Source organism: Mirounga leonina, unplaced genomic scaffold, assembly GCF_011800145.1.
Source record: "Mirounga leonina isolate KUSES-001 unplaced genomic scaffold, KU_Mleo_1.0 Mir_96, whole genome shotgun sequence".
Lineage (NCBI taxonomy): Eukaryota > Metazoa > Chordata > Mammalia > Carnivora > Phocidae > Mirounga > Mirounga leonina.
This window is the reverse complement of record NW_023270871.1, coordinates 4,304,088-4,330,128: the sequence shown is the minus strand read 5'-3', so window position 1 is coordinate 4,330,128 and position 26,041 is coordinate 4,304,088. Positions and strand designations below refer to the sequence as shown.

Genomic DNA, 26,041 nt, shown 5'->3' with positions numbered 1-26,041 from the left:
GTGTATTACTGCTCAATTTCTCATTTGTTCCTTTCATGCATGGGACTCCAGATTAGCCAGTATGTTTTTGTTTTGTTAATTTTAGGTAAGTTGTGTCTTCTTTGGTGTATAGAAATGATTTTACTTAACCATAAAACCTTAAACAATGTTAAATATGGTAATATCTGCAAATCACTGATTCAGAACTTAGTAATATATAAAACATGATGCTATTGTGATAGTCAATATAAGAAGTGCTTAAGAGAATGGCCCAGTTTCATTCTTCTGCATGTGGCCATCCAATTTACCCAGTACCATTTATTGAAGAGACTTTTTTCCATTGGATATTCTTTCCTGATTTGTCGAAGATTAGTTGACCGTAAAGTTGAGGGTCCATTTCTGGGTCTCTGTTCTGTTCCATTGATCTATGTGTCTGTTTTTGTGCCAATACCATACTGTCTTGATGATCATAGCTTTGTAATATAGCTTGAAGTCAAGCATTGTGATGTCCCTAGCTTTGGTTTTCTTTTTCAACAATCCTCTGGCGATTCGGGGTCCTTCTGGTTCCATACAAATTTTAGGATTGTTTGTTCCAGCTCTGTGAAAAGTGTCGATGGTCTTTTGTTAGGGATTGCATTGAAAGTATAAATTGCTCTGGCAGCATAGACATTTTCACAATGTTTATTCTTCCAATCCATGAGCATGGAATGTTTTTCCATCTCTTTGTGTCTTCATTTCTTTCATAAGTGTTCTGTAGTTTCTAGAGTATAGATCCTTTACCTCTTTGGTTAGGTTTATTCCTAGGTATCTTATGCTTTTTGGTGCTATTGTAAATGAAATTGATGCCTTAATTTCTCTTTCTTCAGTCACATTGTTAGTGTATAGAAATGCAACTGATTTCTCTGCACTGGTTTTGTGTCCTGCCACGTTGCTGAGTTGCTGTATGAGTTCTAGTAATTTTGGGGTGGAGTCTTTTGAGTTTTCCACATGACGTGTCATGTCATCTGTGAAGAGAGAGTTTGATTTCTTCTTTGCCTATTTGAATGCCTTTTATTTCTTTTTGTTGTCTGATTGAGGCTGGGACTTCTATTGTTCTCTGTTGAACAATAATGGTGAGAATGGGCATCCCTTTCGTGTTCCTGACCTTAAGGGAGAAGCTCTCAGTTTTTTCCCATTGAGAATTCTCTTACACCATACACAAAGATAAACTCAAAATGGTTGAAAGACCTCAATGTGAAACAGGAATCCATCAAAATCCTAGAGGAGAACATAGGCAGTAAACTCTTCCACACCTGCCACAGCAACTTCTTTCAAGACATGTCTCTAAAGGCAAGAGAAACAAAAGCAAAAATGACCTTTGGGGATTTCATTATGATAAAAAGCTTCTGCACAGCAAAGGAAACAGTCAACAAAACTAAGAGGCAGCCCACGGAATGGGAGAACATATATTTGCAAATGACATTACAGATAAAGGGCTGGTATCCAAGATATATTATCACACTCAACACCCAAAAAACAAATAATCCAGTCAAGAAATGGGCAGAGAAGACATGAACAGGCACTTATCTAAAGAAGACATACAAATGGCTAACAGACACATGAAAAAATGTTCAACATCACTAGTCATCAGGGAAATACAAATCAAAAACCACAGTGAGATACATCTTACACCAATTAGAATGGCAAAAATTAACACGACAGGAAACAAATGTTGACGAGGATGTAGAGAAAGGGGAACCTCCTCTTACACGTTGGGAGTGCAAGTTGGTACAGCTACTCTGGAAAATAGTATGGAGGTTCCTCAAGACATTAAAAATAGAGCTACCCTATGATCCAGTAATTGCACTACTAGGTATTTACCCCAAAGATACAGATGTAGTGAAAAGAAGGGGCACATGCACCCCAGTATTCACCAGCAATGTCCACAATAGCCAAACTGTGGAAGGAGCCGAGATGTTCTTCAACAGATGAATGGATAAAGATGATGTGGTTCATATATACAGTGGAATATTACTCAGCCATCAGGAAGGATGAATACCTACCATTTACATTGACATGGATGCAACTGGAGGGGATTATGCTAAGTGAAAGAAGTCAACCAGAGAAAGACAATTATATGGTTTCACTCATATGTGGAACATAAGGAATAGCATGGAGGGGAAGGGAGGGAAAACTGAATGGGAAGAAATCAGAGAGGGAGACAAACCATGAGAGACTCTGGACTCCAGGAACCAAACTGAGGGTTACAGAAGGGAGGGAGTGGGGGATGGGGTAACTGGGTGGTGGGTATTAAGGAGGGCACCTTTGTTATGAGCACTGGGTGTTATACACAACTAGTGAATCGTTGAAGACTACATCAAAAACTAAAGATGTCCTATATGTTGGCTAATTGAACATAATAATAAAAAAATGGTGAGGATGGTAAAAAAAAAAATGCTTAAGATATATGCACTAAGATGTCTCAGGGATATTTGGTAACTCCCTGGATGTAATTTCCTAGTTCTGACAGTATTACTATTGCCTGAAAAAGGAAATTTGGGAAGTTTTTTTTGTTAAGGATGAATGAGATTATTGGACATGATAAATTTGAGGTAGACCAAACATAAGACTGAGCTGTGGTGCTTTATTTGAAGATAAAGTCCAGAATTGAGATTTTGAGGCATTATTCAATGAAAATTGAATTTGTTAGAGTTATGGAGACAATGAGAAGAGAAATGGGAGGGCAAAAGATAGAACTTCAGGTCGTGTTAAAGGATATGATGAAGCAGGAGGAGGAATACAAACCTTTAAGGGACACAAGGAACAGTGAGAAATAGGAAGGAAGACCAAGGCAGTGTGATTACAGACACCAAGGGAGAGAAGGTGGATTTGGCTATCACTGGCCAGTACTATAATGGAAAAGTCAGGGAGTTTGAAAAGCTGAGAAAAAGCCCTTGCATTGGGCAAGTAGTAAACTTGAGAGCAAGTTTAGTGGAACAGTGGGCTAGATTGGTGAAGTTTAGGAGATGATGAGGTAAGAATTAATTAACTTGAATCTCAGAGAGATTTGGTGAAAGAAAGAAGTAATGTCACTTCAAAAATGGAAAACAGTGGCAGAAGCATTTTTTTTTTTTTTTTTTTAAAGATAGGTGAAAGAGCTAGTGAGGGGCATCTGGGTGGCTCAGTCGTTAAGCGTCTGACTTCGGCTCAGGTCATGGTCCCTGGGTCCTGGGATCGAGCCCCACATTGGGCTCCAGCCCCACATTGGGCTCCCTGCTCCGTGGGAAGCCTGCTTCTCCCTCTCCCACTCCCCCTGCTTGTATTCCTTCCCTCCTTGTGTCTCTCTCTGTCAAATAAATAAAATCTTAAAAAAAAAAAATAGCTAGTGAAAGAGAGATGAATGAGAAACAGTGAATAACTAATGGTAGAAATACTAGAATGAGATAAAAGGTAGAACAGGAATACAAATGGAGATGTTAGATAATAACATTGTAACAGATTTCTAACCCACACTAAATTAAGTGTCCTGCCTCCAAAGTGAATTTGTACTTTTTTGCTTCTTTATTAGTTTCAAAGAGGGAAGCCCTTCATTACATTCATAGAAGCCACCTGTCAGACAAGTCATCTGAACTATAAATAGTCATGTTGCATACAGAAAAACAAACATGAAAGTAGCTGTACGAGCAAAATGTACAACTAACTTCTAAATGATTCTAATAGACTGGGTGTAAATCACAATTAATTGTCTCAGCCTTTAGGCTCAGCTCTTCTATTCTTTTACAGGCTTCATTTATATAATGAATTGTTTCAGAGGCAAACAGGATTTTTCTCATATAATAAAAGATTCCTAGTTAGGGGACTGTGGAAATCTAATAATTTTTACAGGTATCTTTGTAAATATAATAGATTAAGACATAGTAATTGTAGCACAACATCCAGTGATTCTAGTCTCTATACAGGGGGCACCTGGGTGGCTCAGTCGGTTAAGTATCTGCCTTTGGCTCAAGTCATGATCCCAGTACCTTGGGCTCAAGCCCTAAGCCAGGCTCCCTGCTCAGTGGGGAGTCTGCTTCACCCTCTCTCTCTGCCACTCCCCCTACTTGTGTTCTCCCTGTCAAGTAAATAAAATCTTTTTAAAAAAATCTTTATATAGTAATTGCTTTTAGTTAATTTTACTATCTTAGAAAATGCTCTAGTTCCAGTATTTTTCATATTTTTCTGCCAAAAAAATGACAGTAAAATGTCATAACAAAGAAATCTTGGAATGACAGCCACTTCCGTAGACTGGTGAATGTCTTCTGTGTACTGTATATACTTGTGTATACTTTGTACTTGTGCACAAAGTAAAAGTGCTTTGTGAATTTGGGTACAGTTCTCTACCACAATTATTTCATAACTGTGGTATAAGCCCAAGTATTCCACCAATGTCTAATTTTTCTAAGAAACCACTTCATACTTTTTTTTTTCCTATCAAGCTGCTCTTCATTTTCTTTTCTTTTTTTTTTTAAGATTTTATTTAATAATTTGACAGAGAGAGACATAGCAAGAGAGGGAACACAAGCGGGGGGGGGGGGGGGGAGGGAGAAGCAGGCTTTCCGCCGAGCAGGGAGCCCGATGCGGGGCTCGATCCCAGGACCCAGGGACCATGACCTGAGCCGAAGTCAGATGCTTAACGACTGAGCCACCCAGGTGCCCCTGGTCTTCATTTTCTAACTCAAACCTGAATCATCTTTACCAGAAAATCTTTATAAATTCACAGATCATTTACCATCTAAAAATAGATAATGATGGAATGATTAGAGGATTGTTAGGTAAGGTAAATAGTTAGGCTTTAGTTCTTTATCCAACTATTGCAACCTGGGAACATGGTTTCTAGGACTGCCATGAATATAAATACAGTGCTTGGAAGTGTGGGGAGAGCAGCAGAGAAGGATTATGAAGGTGATTTTCTGAAGGTAAATAATTTGAATTTTTACCATTTTCTTTCTTTTTTATATTTCTAGGTGCTTTCATTTAAAACATTTTATATTTGACAAATTTGAATGGGCAAAAACAGTTACCTTGTTAATTGTATTATAAGTTTGTTCTTAGATTCCTTTTCAAAGCAATAGCAAGATCATTTTGGTTAAGTTGAGGGGAATACTTTTTTTTTGGGTCCTCAAAGTTATAAAATAAATAACATTTTAATGCAACATGATCTTTTTTATTTGCTCCTCTTTTACATATATCTGTACTATAGCTATTATTATCCTAAAATAGTATTTTCTTGTAAATTCTTGTATTTTAATATTCAGAATTCTGAGGTGGGGACTTCTTTTTTATAAATGCCAAATTGTGAAAAGTAAAGTTAAAGTCACAAATTCCTGTAATGTCTGTAATATCTGATAATACAACAAATCTGTTTTTATTTTTTAACTATTTGTTGAATTATACTGAGAGAACTGAATATTTTATATGTATATTCTCAGTGAATTTTCACAGAGTGACACACCTGTGAAATCAGCACCTAGATCAAGAAACAGAGTTTGAGGGGCACCTGGGTGGCTCAGTCGTTTGTTTGACTTCAGGTTATGATCTGAGGTTGTGAGATTGAGCCCTGAGTTGGGGCTCCCTGCTCAGCACAGAGTCTGCTTGAAGATTTTCTCCCTCTGCCCCTCTCCCCACTCACGCACGTGTGCTCACTCTCTCTCTCTCTAAAATAAATAAATACTTAAAAAAATTTTTTTAGTGTGTATGGGGATCATTGGGGTGCTTCCTGTAAATGCACATTACTATGGGTCCCTTTCTAGGCATACTTAGCTCTGGAATCAATATTTCTTATAATAACTCATGTATTTCTTAGGAACACAAGTTTGAAAACCACTGGGCTGTAAGTCTCTTTTGTATGCAGGCGAAATACCCAGTTATTTTGTCTTATCATTTTAATATATAACATTATGAGGTGTTTTTTGCTGTTACGTTTTTGGTGCATATGCTTATTACTACAGATGATAAAAAAATTTCCCTAAATCTATACTTGCTCTAGGATTCTGTATTAATAAATAGTATACATCAGGTTACCCAGTTAAGAAACCTGGATTTATCCTTGATTTCTCCCTCCCTTTCCTCTAATCCTCTACCTTTCTTATTGTCTCTGATTCATTACTGATGAAGTTTCTTGCATGGAAGATTTTGTAACATCTATTTATACCTGCCTTTCTCCTCCCTGCAGTCTATTTTCCAAAGTTGTCTTTCTAAAACACAGAGCTGATTATGCCATCTACTTGCATAAATGTTTTCCTTAGTAATTACCCTTTGCCTAAAGATACCTAAGTTTCTTAGTATATGTTACAAGGCCATTGTAATGCATCTTCCTTTTCCTTTATTCTTCCCTATCACCTTGTTTCTGGGAATATAGAATTTCTTGCTGTTCCTTAAGGAAAATAGCATTTTTTTTCATGTTTGTATGTTCACATACTACTCTTTTCCATCTTACATCTCCCCTTTTCAGTGTTTCTTTCAGTCGGTATTTATTGAGAAACCACCATGTGCCTGGCATTGTGTCAGAGGGCAGGGTTGCATGTGTGAAAAAGACAGGTTTCCTGTTCTCACTTGTCTTATTGTCTAGTGAAGTCTATCAGGCACCCTTCTTTTCTTTTGTTCCCATAATATTTATTACCAACCTTAATAGGATATAAGTGCTCACATGCTTCTCTTTTCTCATTTAATTTTGATCTCCAGGGCTGAGACCATATCTTAAGTTTATCAATATTCCTAGCCTAGCAGTTGGCACAGTACATGGCATATAGTGATCACTGAAATGTGTTTGAGTAAAAGTTAGAAAGCTAAATACAGAACTACTTCCAGGATAGGTCAAAGCTATCCTTTATAGAATACATTTATATTTTTAATTATATAAGTAGTAAAATGGCTATGTTCGATCTAGTGGGGAAACCTGTGCTCTCCTACTATATTCCCATTATATAATCTTAATGTTACAATTTTTTTTTCCTTTGGGAACTTTGGGAAGAATAGTCTGTCATTTAATTTTAAGACATTAATTTTTAAAATTAAAAAAAAATTTTTTAGAGAGCGAGAGAGTGTGAGAAGGGGAGGGGCAGAGTGGGAAAGGAGAGAGAGAGAATCTCAAGCTGGCTTCACACACAGCACAAGAGTCCAACTTGGGGCATGATCTCATGACCTTGAGATCATGACCTGAGCTGAAATCAAGAGTTGGACACTTAACCAACTAAGCTACTCAGATGCCCCAGTTTTTTTTTAAGGATTTATTCAAAATTATGATTTGAAATAAAGATTATAGAATATATAATTCTAGGGGCGCCTGGGTGGCTCAGTTGGTTAAAGAGACTGCCTTCGGCTCAGGTCATGATCCCGGAGTCCCTGGATCGAGTCCGGCATCAGGCTCCCTGTTCAGCAGGGAGTCTCCTTCTCCCTCTGCCCCTCTCCCCTCTCATGCTCTCTCTATCTCATTCTCTCTCTCAAATAAATAAATAAAATCTTTTAAAAAAAAAGAATATATAATTCTAATTATTAAGATTGTATATTTATATATCTTAATTTTTAAAAAAGTTATTTAAATTCAATTAACATATATTGTATTATTAGTTTCAGAGGTATTCATACATCTTTTAATAGAAGTTCTGTTCAAATGAATCATTTACCTATTTCCAGGTGACTCTATGTTTCATATTCTGTACCTTAATCAATCCTGGCCTGTATCTTACAGTTACAGTGTATTATGACATGCTTGTAGTAAACCAATTAAAGACATGGTTTTTGTTCCTAGCATTGTGAACCAATCACATCGGTGAACTGGTAGATGTCACTTATTTATCCAGTCAAAGGTACTAAGTGATAGCCTTTAACAAGGACCTCCCCTCCACATTAGTATATAAATCATTTTCCCTTGATACCATTCAAAATAGCAGTTCTTTGGAATTATAGAAAGTTCTTTTTGAATAAATAGTAAGAGAAAAGTGTGAGGTGAGGTAACTCAGACAATCCAAAATTGAAGTGGAAGGGAAGAGATCTGAATCCCTGGGTCATTGGGAAGACAGTCTCAAAATGTTACAGATCAGCAGAAGTCACCTCACCTCTTCCTGCCATCATTATTATGCAAGTAGGACATTTGAACAAGAACCCAGCAAAACTATTCTGTTCTCTGGGAAAAAGAAAGAATGCAGATCTAGTTGTAAAAAAAAAAAATTTTTTTTTTTTACAATTTATTTGAGAGAGGGAGAGAGAGAGAGAGTGTGTGTGTGTGTGTGTGTGTGTGTACGAGCAGGGGGAGGGGCAGAGGGAGAGAATTCCAAGCAGACTCTCTGCTCAGCAGGGAGCCCAACATGGGGATTGATCTCAAGACTCTGAGATCATGACCTGACCCGAAACCAAGAGTCGGATGCTCAACTGACCAAGCCACCCAGGCACCCCATGTGTAAGAAAATCTTATTAACGATAGCTGGAGTTTAACTATACTTAGAGTAATATCATTTATAATGCAATGTGGGATATTTTGCAGAGTGAAAGGAGGTGGTATTAATAATTACATTGAAACAATAGATGTAAATTTGAAGCCAGGCAGATCAGATAGATATACTGTCATAGCTGCTGCAGTAGTGGTATGAAGAATGTGTCATGGAAACATAAAGAAGGGAGCTTGTAGATTAGGGAAAACCTTTATACATCTGAGCCAGACTCAAGAATGAGAAGGATTCTTCCCTAAGTTGGCTAGACAGAGGGTAGGCCAGGCTAAAGAAACCTAGTGTCATCTTGCTGACCATGTAGCCCTGCCTCTATCCAAATCGTTCCCTCTCAAGAGGTGCTTCATCTTTCTTTTAAAACAGCTCTATGAAAACTTTCAGTTTTTAGTATATAAACCCAACATTTAAGAAGATTATAATTAAACTGATTTGCTGGCAGTAGTAATAGATTTTCCTTGCACATCTCTACTACAGTATTTATATTTAAAATATGTCAGTGGATTAAAAGAAGATTATTACCTGCTACAGAGAGGAAACATGATTATTTTCAGTACGTGAGGAAAGATAATACTTGTTTTGCATTCCATATGGTTACACGAGAACAAATGGATGAGAGTTAGAAAGGAGCATATTTTGTCATTGGTATAAGAAAAAGTGTTCTACTGTGCAATCCAAAGGTGAAACAGGCTCTCCTGGAAGTTCTGAATTCCTCTGCATTAGAGGTAAAAGGAAAGTCCTTTTCCCGGGATGCCATCAGTGGGGGGTATATCCTTTCCCTACTAAATTATATCTCTTTGATATTAATAATTGTTAAAGAGTTTTAGGAAATGTTAGAGCTTGAAGCAGTTCTTCCTCAACTTTTGGATCTGTGATTAAGGGTGAGAAGATGCACTCCCATTGTCTTTGCTAGTGGAGGGGGACAGATTTGCTGCTGGCTTTTGCAAAGGTAATACCAACTATAGTAATTCCCATATACTTTTAATCATTTATGTCTGTTCGCAATCGTAGATAATATTAAAGATAACATTAAGTCATATCAGATTTATGTAGTCATATTTATTTTGTTATATTAAATTTTTATGCACCCTACTTTATAGCTTGTTGCTTACAGCATTTTTTCATGTATATGCACAAATAAATCACAGAAAATATTGTTCAGCTCTGCTCCCACTTCTCATTCCTCTTTGCAATTATCAAGAAGGCAAATAACATGATAACACTTTCTACTTTAACAGTGAGCAAATCTTGGAGCACCTGGGTGGTTCAGTCAGTTAACCGTCTGCCTTCGGCTCAGGCCATGATCCCAGGGTCCTGGGATCAAGTCCTGGATCGAACATGCTTCTCCCTCTCCTTGCTGTTCCCCCTGCTTGTGCTCTCTCTCTGTCAAATAAGTAAAATCCTTTTTTTTTTTTTTAAATGAGCAAATCTAAAAAAAAAAAATTAAAAAATGAGCAAATCTTGGATCATAAAAGTAATGCTCTAAAACATAAAACAAAAATTCATTAATTTAAACACATTAATGGGGATGCCTGGGTGGCTCAGTTGGTTAACCGCCTGCCTTCGGCTCAGGTCATGATCCCCAGGGCCCTGGGGTTGAGTCCTGCATTGCGCTCCTTGCTCAGTGGGGAGCCTGCTTCTCCTCCTGCCTGCGGCTCCCCCTGCTTGTGCTCTGTTTCTCTCTCTCTCTGACAAATAAATAAAATCTTAAGAAAAAATAATAAACACACTAACATAGGCATTAAACATTTGCTTGGACTAAGCACATAATTTTCACATGATTCATAAAAATTGTTTTTACTAAAAAAATAGTGGGGCGCCTGGGTGGCTCAGTTGGTTAAGCGACTGCCTTCGGCTCAGGTCATGATCCTGGAGTCCCTGGATCGAGTCCCGCATCGGGCTCCCTGCTCAGCAGGGAGTCTGCTTCTCCCTCTGACCCTCCCCCCTCTCATGTGCTCTCTCTCTCTCTCAAATAAATAAATAAAATCTTTTAAAAAAATAAATAAATTAAATTAAAAAATAGTAACTTTTAATTATAGTTGCTGCTATTTATTGGGTGTTTGTTATGGTCTAGGCACTGTGCTAAAAGCACCTCACATCTTGTAACAGTGCTTTCAAGGTAAGTAGTTAGTATTTTTACTGTATATAGGAGAAAATGGATGCCCCCGAGATTGACTTAGCCAGGGCTATATGGTTTATAAGGTGAATAAACTAGATTCGACTCTAGCTTTCATTCCATAATTGTTCTTTACAGTACTTCCAAATAGCTGTATGCTGGTAGTTTTTGGTCATTAATTTACTACGTGTACTTGAACCTAAATTTATTTAAAAGTCACTTTTATGTTTTGTATTTATTGACAGATAAAGGTATTTCTATAGAGTTTATTGCAGCATGTTACAAAGCAGTAAATATTGAAAACATTTTAAAATCATGTTTACTCACAAATATAGACACATACTTGTATGTACCTGTGCATATATGTTTGCGTGTGCACCTACATGGAGACTTGAGCTGGAGGGGAAGGAGTGTGTATGTATGTGTCTGTACAGATATAGATCTAGATAAAAGGTCTGCCTACTGTAGTTTTCTCTTGGTGTTTTTCTGCATGTATGTATATGTATATGCATATGTGCTTATATAATATTAAATTGCTAGATATTTAGAGTTGACTGTTTATTTCATTACCCCCAGAGAGAGTCATCAGGAACACTCAGGACTCAAAAGCTACACAATAAGAGGAAAAGAGCCACTGTAATTCTACTAGTTCTTTTGTGTTTTGCTTCCTTGCTTTTGAATGGTTTGCCATCATAGCCAGCTAGCCGCAGTTTTTTTTCCCCTTAGGCAGTTGTGGGTTTCCTAAACATCAAGGCTTCTGAGAATATCCTGATTATCTCATTTGTGCTTTATACTTCTCACATAACACTGTTATCAGTAGATAGTTTTGGAGAAGCTAAATTGGAAACATTAAGTGAGAGTAGGAAGAAATAAAAAGAGGTAAACTTTTTCCTAAATTTCTTTTTGCTTCCCATCTTCCCCAACCCCCAGTAAAAACCACTTTGTGCTCAGTTTCCCCACTACTCATCCTAGTGTAAGTTCTGATTATCTAGTACAGGAGTTGACAGACTACAGAGCCAAAACTATGTGAGCCAAGTCCGCTTTCTTGAAATAAAGCCACGTTCATTCATTTATGTATTTTCTACAATTGCTTTCTTGGTACAACAGCAGTAGTTACAACAGAGTTTAAAGTTTAAAATGCTTACTGCAAAGTTTAAAATACTTACTGTCTGGATCTTTACAGAAAAAGTTTGCAGACTCCTGATTTAGCAGGTAAGGAAGAAACCAGGGATTTCTCATTTCATTTCCAGGGACTTTAACCTGTTATTTCCGTGGGAACATCGTAGCACATGAGCATTACATAGTATTTCATCTAAAATGGCCCTCATTGGTCTGGGAAGTAGCATAGTTTCTGGGAGGAAACAGCTTGTTTTTCAGCAAATATGGTTTGTTTGTTTTTTTAAAGATAAAGATTTTATTTATTTGATAGAGACACAGCAAGAGAGGGAACACAAGCAGGGGGAGTGGGAGAGGGAGAAGCAGGCTTCCTGCTGAGCAGGGAGCCTGATGTGGGACTCGATCCCAGGACCCTGAGATCATGACCTGAGCTGAAGGCAGATGCTTAGCGACTAAGCCACCCAGGCACCCCCAGCAAATGTGTTATGAAGAAACTTTGAAAGTTGTCCAGTAGTTGGGGGTTCCTGGGAATTGATTATATAAAAGAGAAAGGGGGTGAGAAGGGGAAGGAAGGAGAAAGGCTAGTTCATTTTGATTTAGATTGACAACTGTAATACCTGTATTATTAGTGTTGAGTTCATTTTATATCATTATTCATTAGGCAAACATTTGATCCAATGTTGACTTCTCACCACCTGTCAATTTTCAGATTGTGTGCAGGGAAATTTTTTTGTTGCTGTTGTCAGTTTTCTTTCACTTGTATGTAAGGTCTGTTAAAGAAGGATGTCTCTTGCTCACTGATATATTTCCACCACCTAAAATAGTGCTTAACTGTAATAGATGTTTAAATATTATTTGTTGAGTGAATGAACTCAGATACGAGATTTTTTGTAGCAAGATTGTGGTTTTTCAAAAATGTCTACAGTTTGTACCTAGAAAATAGGCAATAATTAGAAATCCACAAACCTTTGTGAAGAATAAATCTTTTCAGACTAATGATCTTAACTGTTGGTCCTATCAGATCATTACATAATCGTAACTTGTGATCACTTCAGTGAAGCTTTGGTGGTTGAAAACCTAATTATAAGTTGATGTGAACTGGTTAGGTTATACGTTTCCAGTAGGTGAATTTCACACTGGCTTTAATGATCTTAACTCTGATTTTGTAAACTGCTGTAGGTTGTAAATTACCTTGAAGGTTGTTAGAAAATTTGTATGAAGTTCTGAAATACAGTTAAATCATTTTGACACCATTGGCTTACTTATAATTTTTTTCTTTAATCTCTCCAGATACCATTTATAATAGTGAAAAATGTTACTAAATACTAACATTGACTTCTTCATGGTCCCTTGCAGTTCTTTTTAGTGAAATTGGATTCTACCCAGTGATGAGCTGCTTTCATTCCACTTTTTTTAATTTTTTTAAATTATTATGTTGTTGATCACCATACATCATTAGTTTTTGATGTAGGGTTCCATGATTCATTGTTTGCGTATAAAACCCAGTGCTCCATGCAGAACGTGCCTTCCTTAATACACATCACCAGGCTAACCCATCCCCCCACCCCCCTCCCCTCTAGAACCCTCAGTTTGTTTTTCAGAGTCCATAGTCTCTCATGGTTCGTCTCCCCCTCCGATTCCCCCCCCCATTTTTCTTCCCCCCCGCTATCTTTTTTTTTTTTTAATTCCACTTTTAAGATAACCTCAGAGTCACTAATTATAAAGACATATACTAAAACATTCAAAATTAGATTGAGTTACGTTGGAATTAAAAAATATATATCCAAAATTTGTAGGAGATGCTCTGAAATCAAATGAATGATCTCAGTATGTAGCAATTTTAAAGTGCTTGGAAATAGCTGGGATATGTAGTGTGCTTAGTGGTTTGGCACTAACCAATTTGTGGTTGTCATGGCTAACACCCAGTCTAACAGAATGGAGGGAAATAGGCAGATGCGAGCTAAATGTAAAATAGGACAATGCAGTTTCATTTGCTGAGGACAACAGTAATTCAAAACAAATAGTTCTTTGGTTTTGTGTTAACAGATAAAAATCTCGAAGTCATAATGGCTCTTAGATTAAAATATCAGCAATGTGATACTCTTTTCTTCTTTACCTTGTGCTTTCGTTTTGTTTAAACAAATGGGATGCTGAATATATGAATAGAAAAATAGCTTGTAGCAACCTGAGGAAACTGACACTCTATTCCAGGGGGGTTGGTGGACTACTGACCACAGGGCCATATCTGGCTGTTGCCTGTTTTTGTAAAGCAAGTGAGCTAAGATTGTTTTTCACGTTTTTAAACTTTTTTTTTTCTTTCAGTATTTTGAAGGTATTGCTCCACTGTCTTCTCATTTGCCTTGTTTCCCATGAGAAGTCTACTGTCAACCTTTTCTTCGCTCCTCTCCATATAACTTGTCTTTTTTAGTATGGTTCCTTTTAAGTAAAGTTTTCTCTGCCAGTGGCTTTGAGTAATGTGATTATGATGTGCTGTGGTCTAGTTTTCTTCATGTTTTTGTGCTTGGGGTTGGTTGAACTTCCTGGGTTTATTGGCTTGTTTTCATCAAATTTGAAAAGTTTGTATCCATTACTTCTTCAAGTAATTTTTCTAGCCCCCATTTCTTTCCTTTGAGGACTCCAGTTAAACATTTTGTCTTTGTGTTAGGCTACTTGAAGTCCTTCAGTTCACTGATGTTCTTTTCATTTATTTCTTTTTTCTCTTTGTATTATATTACATTTTGGATAATCTCAATTGCTTTGTCTTCAAGTTTACCTTCTATAAAAGTTGTTACGCATTTATTCCCATCTGGTATATTTTCATTTAGACCTAGTTTTCATCTCCAGAAATTCAATTTGAGTGATTTTTATACCTTTAATGCCTCTCCCGAAGTTTTTGCACATATAAGCTATAGTTATAAAAACTTCTAATGTTCTTATCTAATTCTAACATCGATGTTAGTTCTGGGTCATTTTCTGTTGATTAATTTTTCTGCTTTTTATAGGTCATATTTTCCTGCTTCTTTGACTGGCTGCTAAACATTGTAATTTTTGCCTTGTTAGGTGCTTCATATTTTTTCACTTCTTTAAATCTTGACCTTTGGTCTGAGACACAGTTTAGTTACTTGGAAATACTTTCTTTCAAGTCTTGCTTTGAAGATTTATTAGGTGGGATAAAAGAAGTGTTTAGTCTGTATCTGATTGTTCCCCACTACTTAGCCAAGACTTTTCTGAATACTCTAACCAGTCCACGTGAACTGTACAGATTTTTAATCTGGCTGTTAGGAACAGGCACTGCTCTCTGTCCTGTGTGAACAGAGGGTACTTTCCTTTTAATTCTTTTGAGTAGTTAATTTCTTCACACACATGCACCAGTCATTGCTCTACCAACTACCTGAGGGGTCCCTTTGCAGATCTTCAGAGTTCTGTGTAATGTTCTCTTTTTGAATTCTTGGTTTTCTTGGACTCAGTTCTGTCTTTAAAACTTGGCCTATTTACCTGGATTTCACCTGTCAGCACCAAGGCCTGGAAACTTTCTTAAGATAGTTAGCTGGGGCAATTGTAGGGAACACTTGTGTGTTTCTCACCTCTCAGGGATCAGTTCTTTACTTCCTGAGGTCCTGTGTTTTTTGAGAACTGTAATTTCATATATTCTGTCCTGTTTTTTTGGTTGATTGGAGTGTATTGGACAGTTTTTTTGGTGCCTGTTGTATATTGTAGCAAGAAGTAATAGTGGGGATATTGAAATTTAAGATTTAGTAGTTAAATAATTCCAGGTGATGATACACAGAGTTGGACCATAGGTATGAGTGGAGTAGAGGTGTGAAGGTCATTTAATGAGTCATCCACATGGACTTTGAAGTCACCTAAGTAGATGGATTTGAGATAGAGAACAAGATTTTAAACCAAGAGCCAAAGTTGTGGAGTTTTAATACTGCATGCTTTATGTGTTTGGTTAGGAAAATACTCTTCTAAAATTATGCTAATTTGTCTTGTCTTTTCTTCTAGAACCTTCTGACAACTTAAGGGAGATTCTCCAAAATGTGGCCAAATTGCAAGGAGTATCAAATATGAGAAAACTAGGCCATCTGAATAACTTTACTAAGGTAAGTAACTCATCTAAAATTCTTTGTTCCTTATTATACTTATCTCAGATGCTTTTTAACTATCATTAACAAGAAATTCTTGAGTAGTCACCTAATATTAGTGCTTTCCTCTGCTACTTCTCATGGATTTTGTCATGTGTTAGTAGTTTCAGTGTATTTGAATAATGGAAGTATTATGTGCTTGTAGAAAATTTGGTAGGTTCAGAAAATAATAGAGAGAAAAAGGTCACTAAAAAGTCCATCATCAGGTCTTCACTGTTTTTAACATGATATATTTCTTTTGCCTTTTTAACATTCATTTTTATGTGATAATAGATGATAAACATTTGTATGTAAGTACATGTGTGTGTTGCATTTCATAGCCATAACCATTATTCCAAGAGAAATATTAAAACTTCCTCTCTCTTTTCCCTGATATTCTAATTCTATTTTTTGGGTCTTGATTAGAGCCCAGGATAAATGCAGGGGCTCTCGTCCCAAATAAATATTGACTTGAATTTTATTAGAAGCCAAGAATTCTTGACTTTGATAGATAGATTGGTATGTTTTTGAACGTGGTAATGCCGGACAGCCAACTCTTGGAAACACTAAAATGCCTGTTATTTGAGGTGATGCCATAAAGAGGAAACAGAATGGCTCCTTTGGGAAATTTTTTTTTTTTAGTTTCCTCAGTATACACTGTTCTGCTACATTTTAAATTTGGGATTAATTATATATTTTAACCCCTTAAAACTGTGACCCATAGACCAACAGCATTACTGTCACATTGGAACTTGTTTGAAATGTACTGTTTGGCCCTACCCCAGGCCTACTGAATCAGAATCTACATTTTAATTAAGATTCTCAGGTGAATTTGTATGTACATTAAAGTTTGAGTGGCACTCTTTAATCCTTCCAAAATGTTTAATTTTTTGCTGTCTACTAATTAAATTAGACTATGGCCTGGAGTTTATTTTGCTTCACAGAAATAAAAGGAGATGAGAATATAGTCACTATGTAACAAAATTTTTTCAATATGGTGATGTACAATAAATATAAATAGATTAGGATTTTTTTTTTCATAGTTAAAGAAGCAAGTACATATTTGTTTATTTTTCTTTAGTGAAGTTTTGGAATAGTCAAAATTTATTTATTTGACAGAGAGAGAGATAGCGAGAGTAGGAACACAAGCAAGGGGAGTGAGAGAGGGAGAAGCAGGCTTCCCGCTGAGGAGGGAGCCCGATGTGGGGCTCGATCCCAGGACTCTGGGATCATGACCTGAGCCGAAGGCAGATGCTTAACGACTGAGCCACCCAGGCGCCCCAGAAAGTGATATTTTTAAAACAACTTTGAAAAACATTGAATAGGTGCTTGCGAAAGAGTTTTCAAAAATATCCCTAGGTATGTTTCCTTTTTTTTTTTTAATTTATTCATTTGACAGAGATAGACACAACGAGAGAGGGAACACAAGCAGGGTGAGTGGGAGAGGGAGAAGCAGGCCTCCCGCAGAGTGAGGAGCCCGATGCGGGGCTTGATCCCAGGACTCTGAGATCATGACCTGAGCCGAAGGCAGATGCTCAACGACTGAGCCACCCAGGCGCCCCTCCTTTTTTTTTTTTTTTACAATTCTTTCTTTTTATTTATTTTATTATGTTAAACACCATACATTACATCATTAGTTTTTGATGTAGTGTTCCATGATTCATTGTTTGTGTATAACACCCAGTGCGCCATTCAATACGTGCCCTCTTTAATACCCATCAGCAGGCTAATCCATCCCCCCAACTCCCCTCTCCCCTCTAGAACCCTCAGTTTGTTTCTCAGAGTCCATAGTCACTCATGGTTCGTCTCCCCCTCCGATTTCCCTCCCTTCATTTTTCCCTTCCTACTATCTTCTTTTTTTTTTTTTAATATATAATGTATTATTTGTTTCAGAGGTACAGGTCTGTGATTCATCAGTCTTACACAATTCACAGCACTCACCATAGCACATACCCTCCCCAATGTCTGTCACCCAGCCACCCCATCTCTCCCACCCCCCACCACTCCAGCAACCCTCAGTTTGTTTCCTGAGTTTAAGAATTCTTCATATCAGTGAGATCATATGATACATGTCTTTCTCTGATTGACTTATTTTCAGTATGTTTCCATTTTTTAATGAATGTAATCAATATCTTAAAATGCATGCTTCAGTGTGCTGGTCAGATAAGGTCAAGTCTTTGAGACCCAAAATTCTTTCAAGATTGTAAATTGTATATCCTCATTTCACTCCCTTCTATTAAACTTCCCAGTTTTATCTTACCATTCTTCACTCAAGTCTAGTAAGTCTTACCACCTGCCTAGATTTAGCCATTAAAAACAATTTAATATAGGTTTATGTCCTGTTTGAACTCATGGTTCCTGTCATAGTCAGGTTGACATCTAGATATGTAGTTCCACATCTTTTACCAGCTGGAATTCTGAAAGTTGGGGATGGATGTAAGGATGGCAGTGATTTTTTTTTTTTTTTTTTACTATCACTCTGGCACTAGTGTGGATCCTAAAGCAATATTAAAAATCTAGAGCAGCACCTTCCAGTAGAAATATAATGTGAACCACAAATACAATTTTAAATTTTCTAGTACCACATTAAAGAAGGAAAAGGAAGGAAAAGGAAGCATGTGAAATTATTTTTAATAATACATTTTCTTTAATCCAGTATATTGTAAGTTATTATCATTTGATGTAATTTATATAAAATATTAATGAAATATTTAACATTTTTATACTAAATCCTTGAAATCAAGTGTATATATTATGCTTATAGCACATCTCAATTCAGAGTAGCCACATTTACAGTGCTCATAGCAACCCGTGGCTAGTAGATACCAACCATAATGGACAGTGCATATATAGAGAGAGACTTTTTGGAATAGGAGTAGTTTAAACATTTATTTCTAGGAATCTTTTGGACACTTTTCATTTTCCCTTCTGTCTTCTCCATTTATTTCTGTCTCCATCCCAGGTTCTCTTGGGTTAGGGTCATTTCCTTGTTTCTCTCAGTCTTTGTTTGAATTTTTCCCACAGTATTTCACTAAGTTGTTTTCTTCACTTGGTCTTTCCTTGATTTGTGTTCTCCCATTCTCTTCTCCAGCTTCTCCTTCCCTTCACTCTCTCCTGCTCTGCTATTTCTTTCTTTCCCCCTTCCTCTTCATCTCCTCTCTCTTCACCTATCTCTAACCCCTTCCCTTTCTCTCCTTCCCTGATTTCTCCTTCCTTCTCTGTTCCCTCTCTCCTTCTCTTCCCCCATTGTAGCCCTGTAGAGTACAGAATGATTTATCTCCTTAATAAAGGCCCTAGGCTTTGGGGCTTTTTGTATTCTTGTTTGTTTTTTGTTTTGCTATATCCTGTCATTATAATTTTCACGTTTCCCTCTGGCCCTTGTACCAGCTTATAGCAGCCCTTTTATTTGCTATTATAAATTATTTTTGGATTTAAAGACCAGAAAACCAGACTTACTGGAATTTATCTACAATATGAGGAACTAAACCTTGAGTCAGGGTCTGAGGGGCTCTCTCATTAGTAAAGTCTGTGAACACTGGACTTGATAAAATCGGTTTGGCTGCCTCGTGATAACAGTGGGAAAAGCATGAGCTTTAGATCAAGTAGATGGAGACTTACAGTCCAGCTCTAACTAGCAAGGCAGTCTTGGCAGATTTCTTTACTCAGGTAATCTTGATGCCTTTAGAGGCAAGGTCTCACTGTAGTGCCTGGCATATAATACGTACTTCATAACATATAACATAGCGCCTTTCAACCTGGGGTTTGTTTTTGTTTGCTTAAGTATTTTTTGCCACTTTTCTGGTTTTTTGGCTGACTCTAAGGACATGAGTCTGCTAAATAGTTCGAGTTGCAGATTAGTAAGCTATTACTGTAACAGGGTTTTTCAGCCTCAGTAATTCTGACATAATGGACCAGCTAATTATTTGTCTTAGGAGGCTGTCTTCTCCATTTGTAGGGTATTTAACAGCATCCCTGCTAGAACCCCTAGATGCCAGTAGCACACCTCCACCAGCTGTGATATGCAAAAATGTCTCCAGACATTGCCAGATGTTTCCTGGGGGCAGAATTGCCCCTGGCTAAGAACCACTCCTGTAAATAAATGTCAGTAGATTTTATTATAAAATTTCTTCAGATACCTAGTGCAAAATAAATGCTCACCAAATTTAATCATAATATAATGTATCTTTGAATTCCATTTTGGTGGAGAGCTAGGTTCATAAACATTTACATAGCTGGTATTTCTATAAAATCTGTAAGTTCATGTCCTTATAGAGTAAAATTAGAAATTCTCAGAAATTTCTATGAATATCTCTATAGAACAAGAAATCTTTATAGAATATATGTATCTCTATAGAATAAGAAAATAAGTAAAATAATTGATACCACTTAGACTAGTTAGGAATTAGTTGGTCACCCTTCTCTGTGTTCCCCTAACAGATTATGTGTGTCTACTAAATTTTATCCTTTTGTTGTTACTATTTGTCATGGGTTACTATCTTATTAAACGGAGTTTCTTAAACACAAATCTGTAGTACTTCTTTTTCTACTCTTATATTCCTTTTTACTCCAAAGCCTGGCATATAGCAAGTGTTTAATTAAAGGCTTTATATTACATTGAGAAGATTTTGTATTTTAAATACGAGTTTTTGTTGTACTACTCTTTGTTTTGTTATTTAATATAAGCCTGTTGTTAGGATTAACTTAATTTAGTAGATCAGTGGGGCTAAAATGTTGTATAGAGTAGACCTCATCTGCAGAATTAAAACTTCCTTTTAAAGTATGAAGAGAGGGTGCTAGTGATGTGATCCTATAACCATGTGAATGTCACACACCCATGCTTGCCTTCTGACATCATTTCACTAGATAAAGTAATGTGTATAACAGACTGCTGATGAATATAATCTTAGTATCCTATTTTTAAAACTGACAACATGCTTGTATTCTAAAGACCTGCTTTTTTTAAAGATGACAGTATTTCAGCTCTTTACATTCTAAAAGTTCTCTTTTCCTACAGTTAATCTCCTATATTCATATTGAAAGCTCCAAAGGAATCTTTATTTTGTTCTGTATTGAAAAAACTTCAAAACTAGCATAAGCTAAATATAAAAAATTAAAATGGCACCAAACAATTTATGGTAAAATGTGAAAGTCCTCTCTCACATACCCTTCCCATCCTCCTCCCCACTGTGACAAAAGTACCATTCTCTAGAGGTAACCACTAGAAAGTATTTATCTTTCTTTGGTATGATTGTGTGTGTGTGTGTTTATTTAATTGAGTTGTGAGAATTAAATGAGCTAAACGGAAAGAGTACTGAATTTATTTACCATTTATTACAATTGCACAAAGGTTTTTTTAAAATGAGATCATGACATATATTGACTCATAGTTTGAACTTTTCTGCTTTCCAATATATCATAGAATCCTTTCCTTTTCTATACATATAGATCTACTACTTTTTTATAGCTGCATGTATGTGTGTACATAGGTATATTTGTATAGATGTATCCACACTTACATTTGTGTATGTTTACAAATATATGCATAGTTGTACATATGCATATGTACATATACTATAATTTAGTCATTCCACCATTAAAAAATGTTTTTCCTACTTCTTTTTGCTATTTTAAATAATGTATAGTAACACTCGTGTACTTTCTTGTGCAGAATAGAATTTAGAAGTATGATTTTTTTTTTTTAAGTATTTTATTTATTTGACAGAGAGAGAGAGACAGCTAGAGAGGGAACACAAGCAGGGGGAGTGGGAGAGGGAGAATCAGGCTCCCAGTTGAGCAAGGAGCCCGATGTGGGGCTTGATCCCAGGACCCTAGGATCATGACCTGAGCCGAAGGCAGATGCTTAACGACTGAGCCACCCAGGTGCCCCTAGAAGTGTGATTTCTTAGCCAAAAGCATTTGTACTTTCTATTTTAAAACCTGCTTCTAAAATGCCCTCTGAAAAGACCATGTTGTGGAATTCTTATCTGTGATAAGATTTTTTTTTTTTAAGTTTGGGTTATTCTATCTATTAGTTATTTGTGAGAACTATTCATTTAACCTTCAGAGCAATATGAATAAAATGGGAATATCATTTAATTGTCCTGTTTTATTTATTATTTATTATAAAATTTACTTATTTTTTAAGATTTTATTTTTTTATTTGACAGAGAGAGACACAGCGAGAGAGGGAACACAAGCAGGGGGAGTGGCAGAGGGAGAAGTAGGCTTTCCACAGAGCAGGGAGCCTGATGCGGGGCTTAATCCCAGAACCCTGAGATCATGACCTGAGCCGAAGGCAGACGCTTAACGACTGAGCCATCCAGGCGCCCCTAATTGTCCTGTTTTAATTGATCATCATATTTTTAAAAAATTAATAATTTTAATAAGCATCTCAGACATTTTATTACCTAGAGGTAGTTTAGACTTCTATTTTACCTTTGTAAGAATATAATATTGTTGATTGCCCCTTTTAAATATTTTAGTTTTTCTAAGAAAGTCTTATAACAAATTCAACAAACTTGATTTAACTGAACTAAAGTAAAAAGTTATTTGCTCTCATGATGAGGGAAACCAAATGTGGCGTCCGAATTTCAGGTAAAACAACCCAAGGGTTGAAAAAAGTTAATTGTATTCTGTCTCTCCATTTCTTAGCTTTATTTTTTCTTTAAGTTAGCTTTATTCTGAAATACTTTCCATTTGGCTAAGATACATCATCCTTTTAGCTTTTAATCATAAAAGGAGAGGGTAGCTCTCTCTTACCATCTTCTACATGAACTGTCATTTTGGTCACATTCAGCTAGGCATTGTGACTGATAGTCATAAAAACACATGGGATGGGAGTAACAGAAACCCAATGAAAAATGTGATATCTAATAATTTTGCATATTAAGTGACTGTTAGGTTGCTAATTCTTATATTTTGAAAGGTCTTTAATGATTTCCAAACATAATCCATGATTTTATTCTAAATATAACATACCTATGTGATAGGGCAGGCAGTGTTACATTTTAATAACTTAAAAGCATTAATTAACCACCACGGAAAGCATAGTCCTAACATCTGTTACTATCCCTGGAAAACAGGCACTGATTGTGACAAATATGCTATGTTTTGTCAAAAATTGGTTGTTGTGACCTTCCAGTTTCTGAGTGGGCATTTTTTTCAGAAATGTTTCTTGCAGTTGAAACATTTATCTTGCACTGTTTTTTCTTTTTGCAAAATGGAGGATGAGGATTTTTTATACATATATATAGATCTAAAATAAAATATAAGTTTTCCTAAGCTTTGAGACAAAAGAAGAAAATGATACTCCTTTCAAAATACTTTTCAAAATGTGAATTTTGGAGATCATAATAATAACTTTGAGGTTTTTTGTTTTCTTTGTTTTTTTTTTTAGCTTTTCATCAAAACTGCTAACTCTAACAAATGTTAAATGGTGGACAGTCATATATTTTGTGTCTAGGAGGGTGGGTTACAGTTTCCAAACTGTTTCCCTGAATCTACAGTTTTCTACAAGGACCTGGACATCCATTGCTACTGTAGCAAAAAATGGAAATACTGCCTTTTTTAGAAATTGAGTTGATATGTAAATCATTGTTTCAAGAAGTAACATTTTTCCCATTTTAAAAACACAATATAGGGTGCCTGGGTGGCTCAGTCGTTAAGCGTCTGCCTTCGGCTCAGGTCATGATCCCAGGGTCCTGGGATTGAGTCCCACATCGGGCTCCCTGCTCGGCAGGAAGCCTGCTTCTCCCTCTCCCACTCCCCCTGCTTGTGTTCCTGCTCTCGCTATCTCTCTGTCAAATAAATAAATAAAAATCTTTTAAAAATAAATAAATAAATAAATAAATAAACAATATATATTTTTAAAGATTTTATTTATTAGAGAAAGTGAGCGTGCAGGCAAGTGTGAGTCAGGGGAGGGGCAGAGGAGAAGGAGAGAGAGAATCTCAAGCAGACTCCATGCTGAGTGTGGAGCCCAATGAGGGGCTCCATCCCACCACCCGGAGATCATGGCCCGAGTTGAAATTAAGAGTTGGTCGCTTAAATGACTGAGCCACCCAGGCATCCCAAAACACAATATTTTATATGTTGATATAAACAAATTCTAAGCTTCATTTTTCTATTAAATTTGAGTTGGAGTGTGTCCAAGGTATAAGTGGTCATGATACATGATAAGCAGTTCTTTTTTTTTTTTTTTTTAAATATTGTACCATTGACAATGCTAGTAATCTTAAATACCTGGAAATCTCAAATACTAAATTATGTTTAATAGTTTCAATAGTTAATAGTTTTTATGTGTGTTTTGATCCTTTGAAATGGGCAGTTTTTGTTATGTGTGTTTCTAGTTAACTGTTTGGAAAAAATAATTTCACTTACTCATATATAACCAGAGTGCAGTTCTCCAGACTTTAGAATCATAGAGGCTTTTGAAGCTGGAGAAATAAATAAAGATAGTAATGTTCAGTTATTTTTTTTTTTTCTCAAAGATTTTATTTATTTATTTGAGAGAGAGAGAATGAGAGAGAGCATGAGAGGGAGGAGGGTCAGAGGGAGAAGCAGACTCCCTGCCAAGCAGGGAGCCCGATGCGGGACTCGATCCAGGGACTCCAGGATCATGACCTGAGCCGAAGGCAGTCGCTCAACCAACTGAGCCACCCAGGCGCCCTATTTTTTTTTTTTTTTTTTTTATATCCTATCTCCCCTCTCCCTTTGCCCCTTTGTAAATAATTTTAATACAGAATTATAATATTTTTCACAGTGGGCTCTGGACTCAGACTAGTTTGGTCTGATTTCTGGCTTTACCACTTACTAGCTTTTGGCATTGGGAAGTCATATTATCTACTATCTCTAAGACTCATTTGTCTTCATTTACAAAAATACTATTTTCTAGGATTAACAAGACTTATAGTGAATAAATGTTACTTCTGTTCCTATTCATGAATTTTAAATATGGATAACCATCCCCAGGTTATGTAATACATACTCATTATAAGCATTTCCAAAATACAGAAAAGCACAGAGAGGAAAATAAATCACCTGTGATTGCACTTTCATTTTTGGTGTTAAAATTTTGATGTATAGATTTTTTAAAAATGTATCTTTAAAAAATATATATATATGTGTGTGTGTATATATATATCTCTTAGAATTTTTTCCTTCTCTTACCAGCACATTATGCCTGTTTTTCCTCATGTTTAAATATTATATAATATTGATGGCTACACAGTTTGCTCATTTTTGAACATTTTGTTTCCAGTTCCTTACCATTATAAATAATGTACAACCCACTCTACATTTTAGATTATTTTGTTGGTATAAATCACCAAAAGTAGATCCCAGCCCTAGGGCATTTTTCCAATTTATTTTACAAAATGTTTTTTCAGTTTATAATCCCACTGACAATATGTTGTCTTATTTGGTATAATCATGTTAAAAAGCAATTTCTTGCCACTTTGGTAAGCTTTATTTCAAATGGTATTTTTCAGTGTATTTGGTTAAGATTTTAGGAAACAGGAAATATGTTTATTTATCAACTATGTTTCTTCATTAAATTCTTAGTACATTTTCTTGGCCTCTCCTCAGTAACCTTCCCCTAATTTGTTTAGGCCTTTCACATTATAAGTGCCTACTTGTTGTAGGCCCTACTTTGCTATATGAGTGTGTAATGTTAACGGCTGAATTGTGTCCCCCCAATTCATTTGTTGAAGCCTTCGCCTGCGGTACCTCAGAATGTGTATGTATTTTGGAGATATGGCCCTTAAAGAGGCAGTTAAGGTAAAATTGGGTCATTTGGGTGATCCCTAATCCAATGTGACTGGTTTCCTGATAAGAAAAGGAGATTAGTACACAGATACACACAGAGGAACAACCATATAAAGACTTGAGAGAACCCAGGAGACCTCAGAACAAAGGACCTCTGTCAAGCTACATTGATCTTCTAGCTTCCAGAAGCATGAGAAAATAAATTTCTGTGTTTGAGCTACCTGGTCTGTGGTATGTGTTACAGCAGCCCCAGCAAACTAATATAGGGCCATAACCTTTGCTTATCATAATTTTGCGAATATTTTTGACTACTATGTTATTAAACTTTTAATTTTAGGTATGCAGTTGGTTTTTTAGAGATATATAAACTTTCCTCTTTTGTCTCAAATATAGGAAATCTTACATTTTATTTTAAATCTATATGTATGTCTAAAAAATCCTCATCCCCCATTTTTAAGTACTTACATTATGCAACAAAATGCAAT

General features: G+C 36.3%; 1 protein-coding gene across 5 annotated transcripts in view; it reads left to right on the top strand.

Annotated features, from left to right (window-relative positions):
• Positions 1-26,041, top strand: part of LOC118006405 (rapamycin-insensitive companion of mTOR) — a 121,916-nt gene that overhangs the window by 25,616 nt on the left and 70,259 nt on the right. For 4 of the 5 annotated variants that reach the window (XM_034999052.1, XM_034999047.1, XM_034999048.1 and 1 more), the window contains exon 3: positions 15,673-15,770. In XM_034999052.1, the coding sequence (XP_034854943.1) occupies positions 15,673-15,770 (98 nt within the window). Of the gene's footprint in view, positions 1-10,557; positions 11,188-15,672; positions 15,771-26,041 lie in introns of those variants that run through there. The other variant, XM_034999051.1, reaches the window with a different exon arrangement.